The sequence below is a fragment of the Cheilinus undulatus genome, linkage group 22 (genome assembly GCF_018320785.1).
Source record: "Cheilinus undulatus linkage group 22, ASM1832078v1, whole genome shotgun sequence".
NCBI lineage: Eukaryota > Metazoa > Chordata > Actinopteri > Labriformes > Labridae > Cheilinus > Cheilinus undulatus.
In genome coordinates, this window is record NC_054886.1 from 33,977,250 (window position 1) to 33,985,680 (window position 8,431).

At 39.6% G+C, this 8,431-nt stretch overlaps 1 protein-coding gene across 1 annotated transcript; it reads right to left on the minus strand.

Moving 5' to 3' along the window:
- Nucleotides 1-1,210: 1,210 nt before the first annotated feature.
- fga (fibrinogen alpha chain) lies at nucleotides 1,211-8,111 on the minus strand. Its single transcript, XM_041779940.1, has 8 exons — nucleotides 8,049-8,111; nucleotides 6,235-6,342; nucleotides 5,956-6,139; nucleotides 5,670-5,815; nucleotides 5,261-5,359; nucleotides 4,891-5,037; nucleotides 2,744-3,371; nucleotides 1,211-2,182 (listed from the first exon to the last, which is right to left on the minus strand). The coding sequence occupies exons 1-8, from the start codon at nucleotides 8,094-8,096 to the stop codon at nucleotides 1,500-1,502; spliced, it is 2,043 nt and encodes a 680-aa protein (XP_041635874.1). The 5' UTR covers nucleotides 8,097-8,111; the 3' UTR covers nucleotides 1,211-1,499.
- Nucleotides 8,112-8,431: the final 320 nt, after the last annotated feature.

Here is an 8,431-nt window from a genome sequence, read left to right on the forward strand (position 1 = left end):
GTTTGCTGATGATAGTTTCTTATTCATTTACAACTCCATTAAATGTAACTTTTTACAAAGAATTTGAAATTCTAATTCTTAAAGTAAATTAATTGTTTTGTATTCTTTATTCTTAATTTTGTTTGTTATTCAAGCACTACCCATGTTTTTACCTTCTGTTACCCATTAGCGTTATCTATTTATGTATGAGTATGTTTGTGGAATTAATTCTACTCTTACTTTAAAATTAGTACCACATACCCAACAATAGAACGGCTAAGCTTGTTATATTAGGATCAAAAATATTGAAAACATATGCTGGTAAAATAATCTGAAATTCTTGTTAGATGTTTCCAGAAAAATGAATATATTTTTTAACTTTAACCACTTGAAATGTTCTCTTACATATATGATCTAACTGTATCTGCTATCGATAGAGTTGCAGTGCATTGTGGGGCAGCTCAATCTCAATTATAATTCTTATTTTCATTGCTGTTAAAAATACTAAAGGAACAGGCCAACTTATTGGACTTTTTAAAAGGTGCCCTACTGCACCTTGAAAGGGTAAAACATATTTATAATAATAGGGAAAATTTGCACATATGTCAATTTCATTTTTTTGCAGAAAAACACAAATAATAGTTTACTTTTGGTGAGATAGATTATTTGATTTAACTTATGTGTCAAGAAAACACTCATAGTTTTCTATTGAAAGGGTAGGGATGCATTGTTATTGGTAAAAGTCCTTCATTTTATTAGTTTTAGGATATTCTGCTAAATATGACTCAACAATAAACTTTTCTAGGCTGAATGGCTGACATTTTATCCTACATCTAAAGGGTATTATTACTTTTGCAAATACAGCATTTGTTAAAAATCTTTTGCAAAATATTGTGTGGTCTAAAACCTACATTGTTACAAGTTACTAGGTTGTCGATATACTAGAGTTGTCCTTGAATAAGGTAAGATGTTTTTTGGAGGACTTAACCATGCTCAGAACTTTACGTGCCACTTATTTTTTTAGGAGCTGAGCACCCCAAAACTTCTGATCCTAAAAACGTCCCTGCAACACGGGACTGAGACTTTTTGTAAGTGTTATATAAAGTTAGAGTTAATCATAATTACTTTATCTCACAATATGGGTATTTTGTTGGGAAAAATAGTCTTTGAGTACAGTTATATTTTTGGAATAAATATGTTAAGGCTCAAAAACGAGACAAACCACAGCAGCTGAAGTGAACATTGGATCTTTATTATTGGTCAACGTTGAGTAACTGTTTGAACATCAGGTTGGGTATTACGTACAAAAGGTCAATAAAATTTACAGAAGGAAGAGAATCAACAGGAATACTCATGCAGAGACCCTGACATTGTTTGAAGTGATTTGGAAAAATCAGAAACAACAAAAAAACAGTCCAAAGTCCAGTTCCATGCTGTCGGATTTGCTATTTTTGACCAAATTTCTCTTAAGACTGAAACACAAATTTGGCATACCTGGAAGTGTCCCTCCTTAAATTTTTCTAAAAAGCAGTCGATCGAATAAACATCCGTACAGTTTTCAGGCTGTAATTTGCATTTTTAAATGTCACCCAAACGACCCCGTTGTCAACCTCATGCGGCCTGTTGTTCACGGCATCATACCTTCCTCTATAGTAAATCCCGTTTAAATTAGCCGACTGGCAATTGTTGTACCACCACCCACCGCCGTACGTCACCGCACAGCTCTCCTCCCACTTATCATTGTCTCTGTCAAAGGTGCTAAATTTCATCCCACTATGGGACAGCGCTAAAGCGTCCCCGGCTTCCCCAGTGTATCCGGACACATGCAGCGGGTACCCCTCCTCCTCTGAGCCAACCCTAATAGTATACTGAGCACTGGCTGTGCCCCCTTCCCAATCCTCCAACTCCACCTTAAGCATGGTCTCGCCCTGATTGGTCAACAGGTGGAGGTTTTGGTTGCCTAGCCAAAACTCTCCGTTACCCCTTGCGTCAACCGAACCGAATCCATCGCGGTATTCGGCCCAGGTGCGGTTAAAACTGAGGGCGCCGCTCTCCCTTTGCTGGACTAACAACCAACCTCCCATCAGCCCCTCCTGCTGGCAGTAAACCTCCACTACCTTTGTGGAGTCAGAGCCGCCGAGTTTGATCTTAAACAGGCCGTTTGTTTCCCCTTTCAGGTGGTTCTTGTTGGCTTCGACGCAATCTGCGAACAAAAAGGGGGAACACCGAAGACCGCGAGTTAGTTTGGACGGGCTTGGCTGAGCCTCCTGAGATTCACTGCAGTGATAACATTCACTTTCCCTGCATTGTAGCAAATATCTGATCAAAAACAAATGCTTTCCAACCAAATTTGATTTAACTCAAAGAAGTGGCTCTACTAGCCTTAATGTTCCAGAGTATCAGGTACTATCAGTTTCATCTGAACTACACCTAAGAATCTACATTGGAAAATCTTTTCAGGACTGTGCCTTAAAGAAATAGCCTTAACAGCTCATTCTGTCAGTTTTTATTCATTTTTTTCCAGTTACACCGTGAATCAGAGTACCGAAATACCAATAAATGGCTTCACACCAAATGGGGAAGCAAACATTATTATCTCTTTCAAAAAACAACAAAATCTTCAGTTACTCTGCTGACTATGCTCACTTCATTTTTTGGTACATAAGGCTAGCTAGTAAGCTAGCTAAAGCTAAAAGTACGCTGTCTAGCTGAAAGCGCAAATCTAGCCCTGATAGATTTTACTCCTGTTCTGATGTTTTGGTACCTTGTCCTATATAATCGGCCTGCCGCTCGACACGCACATTCTTCATACTCCGAGCCTGCAAATCAGGAACGTCATCTTCTACATCGCCAATCGTGAACCCGCCAAACTCCATCCCACTCATTGCAAATGGATCCCCCGATAATGATTTGGTATCGCCCAATATGCTGCTCTTGAGTCCACCGGTGGAGTGGACACTGTAGGTCGTAGATGAAGAGGTGGAGGATGAGCGTGATGAACCACTGGAGTCTGGGAAAAGTGAGTCTGGCATGGTCTGGCACTCAGGGCCTCCCTCCACCACCTCCTCTGTCCTTTCCACCGGGCCGTCCTTTGTATGCTCAGTGATTGTCCTGGTGTGCTTGGTGCAGGTGATGGTTGACCTGGACATGTGGGTTGTGGTCGGGTTCCTGTCGTACTGTGATCCTGTGATACTTAATAAACCACTGCCACCAAGCTCGGTGATGGATGATGATGATGAGGAGGAGGAGGAGGAGGAGGAGGAGGAAGAAAGGGTGGAGGAGGACGATGATGAGGATGTAGATGGATTGGGGGGAGTACCTGGGTCATTGGAGATGGTTGCCAGTGGATCACTGGGGCCGTCATGCTCGATGACCAACTGGACTGTATCCACCTGAGAAAGAAACACAGGCTTGTTAGATTGTTGTTTCTCTGTTTTCTATCAATCATGACATAGATATAGATTTCATGGATAAATGCATTTGGCCACTCCTGTTGATTTTTGAATTCAGGTGTTTCAATCAGACCTGTTGTCACGGGTGTTTAAAATCAAGGAGCTAGCCATACAGTCTACATCGGCAAACATTTGTGATCCTAAATGGGTCATTCTCATGAGATTAGTGCCACCTTTGCAATAAGGTTTGTGTGTCCTCACCCCTGCTGGGGGTGAGGACAGGTGTCAACTGTGGAGTGACAAATCAAGCTTAAGATGGGCAAGTCTGGGTTTGGCGGATGCCAGGAGAACTTTGAGGGATACTGGTATGGGTCTGTTTTTCAGGGTGAGGGCTAGACCCCTTATTTCCAGTGAAGGCCAATCTTAAACCTTCAGCCAACTAAGACATTCTGGACAATGCTATGCTTCCAGTTGTGTTTGGGGAAGGCCCTTTACTATTCCAACATGACTGTGCACCAGTTCACAAAGCAAGGACTAGAAGGACATGGTCTGATGAGTTTGGTGTGGAAGAACTTGACTGGCCCGTACAGAGTCCTGACTTCAACCCCTATCCAGCACCTTTGGGATGGATTACAACGGAGATTGCGTGCCAGGTGCCTGACCTCATCAATGCTCTGCAGAAGGAATGGGCACGTTTTCCAACAAAAACACACCAAAACCTTGTGGAAAGCACTCCAAGGAGAGTGGAGGCTGTTGTAGCTGCGAAAGGGGATCAACTCAACTCAACTTGAATACATCATTCCAATCTGTGTTAGTTGGGGTCAGGCAGCCACTTTGTCCGTGTACTGTAGCTACAGTCATATTAACTTTATAGCCTTATCCTACAAAATGGAAGACGTTTATAGCCATGGAAGCTAGAAATGTGTCTTCCACTTGTTGTTTTGTTGTTTCTCTTGTCCCCATTTCTGCAACCCCTCTTCTCTACTCCCCCTCCACCTACCCCCTACCCCATTCCAACCCCAGGACGACTTCGGCACATGGCTGTAAGCATCAGACTAGTTCTGTTTGAGGTTCCAGCCTGTTAAAGAAAAGCTTTTTCTTTCCTGCTGTAATGAGGTTAAATAGTGCCATTGCAGAGCTCATGGTTATTAGCACTGGGTCTAACTTAAGATAGATGTAAGAGAACGGTCCCGACCTGCCCTCTTTCTGAAGATTTGGTTGTGAATTATAGATAAACAGAAGACGATTGATTGATTAATTAGTCTTAAAATCTGTTTTTCCAAGATAACTAATGAGTCAAAATAAATGCAAAAAACGGTTCAGTGAAACGTTAAGAAACAAAAGCTTTGCAAAGAACAAAAAACTAAACCTGTAATTTGTGCTTAAAAAACTAACTAAAATGAAAAAAAAGGAGAGAAAAAAATCTAATAAACACTGTACCACAATGTAGCAGTTCCTGTCTTTCTGATTACTTCTTAAGGATATCAGACTGACATAAACGACATAAAGCACCCCTCACCCCAGGGAACATGTCGTCACTCCGCTGTCCCGCGACATCCTTGGACTTGAAGCGGCTGTCGACTAAAGCTTCCTGAAGTGTCCTGCTCTTCATCACGTACGGCGCTCCAGCAGACTCCTTGGGGACCTGGTTTGTCAGCTGGTTAACCTGGAAAACAGAAATGACAGAAGTCTTAAAAAATCATTCTCTAACCGCAAAGAGATATGTGCATGCTTCAAAGCCTGACATACATATTCTCCAGGACTTTAAACAATAAGAATATCAGGAAATACCAAGGTTTTTCCAAGATGATATCTCAGAAGTTGTTTATCTAGGTCCAGGAATATAACCTGGGCACTGCTTCAAACCAGCAAGTGTCCTTGAGTCTTACCTGTTTGTCCAGTGCCACGTAGCTCTCCTTGTCCACCTGGTACTCAGTGTAACTTGCACAGGATCCTTTGCAGGAACGGAGCTTAATATCGATGTCCACCTATAACATGAGCAGTAGAGTTGAGAGTAAGGTTAACATGACAGTTGGTGTACAACTGCAGATCAGAATGCATAAAATATCTCCTCTATCGTTCATTATTAATTTATCACTCTAAATTGCCTGTAGGTGTGAGTGTGAGCGTGCCAGGTTGTCTGTCTCTATATGTCAGCCCTGCAATTAACTGGCGACAAGTCCAGGGTGTACCCCACCTCTCATCCGGTGACAGCTGCCCCCTCGTGTCCCCCAGTGGGATAAATGGTATAGAAAATGGATGGATAAACTATTCTGGATTGGTCATGATGATGCGTACCTCAAGTCGCTGCATCTCGACCACCTGGTCTCTGACTTGATCCTTGAGGGCGGCCAGGACCTTCAGCTGTCTGTTGATCGTGATCTTCATGTTTTTGATTCTCGTACGCAGACTTTGGGCCAGGTTGTAGTAGTTGCCGTCGTTACCTGGTGGAAAGAAGATGGAGGAATCATTGGAATTAGAACATAGTTTAATAAATAAAAGGCAGGATGCTACACTAGACTTTAACATGGCAGACTTTCTCCATGCTTCAGCGGTGTTCAACTTTTAAAGGAGGCACTCTAACCAGCATCGAGGGTGAGCTTTTCCTTCAGGAAGTCGAAGGTCTGTTTAGTAGACTGATCAGCAGTGCGGTGCTTGACTTTGTTCTGATCCAAAAGGGTTCGGACTTTCTCGATTTTCTTCAGCAGGTCGTGGTCAAATTTATCCATCAGACCCTGAATCCTGCAGCCGGATGGACATTTAGGGCCCTGGTGGAGAATGGAAGAGAGTTAGGTTGACATATCAACTAAAGTGAACTAAGATGTTTATAACAACAGAAGAATAAAGATGACAACAGATGTACCCATTCTACGTCTGTGCAGAAAGGCCATTCCTTCTGAGTGGCACACTTTTCATCTCTGGTGCCCTGCTCCACCGGGCGAGCTCCTCTGGGGTCAACTGTCATACTGGCCTGGAGACACACAGAGAGAAAAGGAAGCAAAAATATAAGAACGCTTTAAATCAGAATATCTTTATATCTGCATGAACAAAGAGAACAGTGGAGATCTTTGATAGCACTCAGTTAATGTTTTACATTTTTTCCTGTACTCAGTTTGAGGTACTGTATATGATATGAAAATTAATTATTACACTTAAGGTGTTTGTAGCTAATACTTATAGCATACATAAATCACCCCCTCCCCCCAAAAATGTATATATATATATATATATATATATATATATACGTTCCTATTTTTCAGTTGTTTTTGTGTCATGTAAAAAAAAAAAAAAAAAAAAAAAGACTTTTATGCATTATTTGTTTATTTGAATTGAAGATTAAAAAAAAAAAAAATTTACACTGTGAGCGGCCAAAAATGGAAACCATACATTAATAGAAAAAACCTACTTTGGATTAGAAAAAAAAAAATCTACTTTTTGTATTGTTGTATCAATCAAAATAAGACCTAAAGACATAAAGATTAAAGACAAAAAAAATGTTGACCCTATCAGGCCCCCTGTTAGACCCAAATTCAGAATCTGGTCCATGCTGTGATTGAGTTTGACACCCCTGGACTTGTTTATCAAAAAAAAAAAAAAAAAAAAAAAGATTTTAAAGGCTTTAAACAGGACAGAATTGAAACATTTACATGACTTATTATTTACTTGTTACACGTTCTTATACTTATATTTTGAAAGTTTAATTACCCTCCAAAATAAATGTTAGTAGCATTAATGTAGTCAAAATAATCAAAAATAAAAAAAGAAAAGAGAAAAAGACCTACAAAGCAAACAGAAGAACAAGCAAAAAAAAAAAAAAAAAATCAAGTTCTAAAAAACAAACCAAAAAAAAAAAAAAAAAAAAAAATTCTTGCACGATGAATAAACACGAAACTTGGAAAATTAATGTGAATCTTATAAATAGATGAAAAAAAATAATGATAAATGAGTACAAATTTAATAATGTAAGTAAACTTATAAAATAATAATAACAATAAAACAATGAAACCCTTATGGCTGTCCAGTTCAGCTGAAAAAAAATTAAACAACAAGATAACTGTAGATTTTTTTTTTTAAATCAGCTGACACATCTGTTTTATAGAGTGAATTCAGAATCAGTTATTTTCAAAAACCTTTTATTATTGTCATCAAGATTACTCAGAATATTAACAAGGTAACTTAACCTGTTAACTTCTCCTCAAACATGTTTTACATGAAGAACCAGAATCGGATTAAATTAAGAACAAACTATAGTTTACTACTTTACTATATTACAAGTAAACTTGTGTTAAAAAACCCTGTGCTCTAAAGTACTGTATGCATGATTTAATTCAAACACTGGGCTAAAGCTATAACAGAGGACAAAACTACCACTGCATGCCAGTAATTTAGCATTTTTTTTTTTTTTTTTTAAGGTTTTTCAGCTTTCAGTGTTTTAAACACATCATCATTTATCCATCAACTTTTATTCTGTTTTTTAAAACATTTAAACAGACACAATTAAGTTACATAAAGTCATCTCTTAAAAAAAGATAATAATAATAAATAAATAAAAATATATCATTTTACCCACAGGTGTCACTGCTTGATCTGGATTTTACTGTTTTGTTTTGTTTTTTTTGTATTTGTTGTTGTTGTTGTTGTTGTTTTTGTCTTCAAAAGCAAAAATCTGAGACTCACCGGAGCCGTGGCCACACAAATCAAGGCAAGACAGATGAGTCGCTCCATCTCTGTTTCGGTCGTCCTTCCTCTGAGCGTCGGCTGATTTCTGAATGCTGCTCGGACGCCGCTGCTCCATCATTTGAAGCCCCACGCTACCTTTGACCATGACTCATCTGTCAGGTCACGTCTGTTTGCTCTGATCGATGCGAGGCTGTTTGTCGTACCGAGTGTGTCTTTGCTGAACCCACGCACGTCCAAGTTCACTGTGAAACCCACTCAGGTCCTGCTGGATTTACCGGCACTGACAGCAGAACGCTTTCTTTAAACAAACAGCATGAAAAAAACAAATATGAGTCAGGATCTCTCAGCAATATCAGGACATACATGGCCTAAAAACGGTT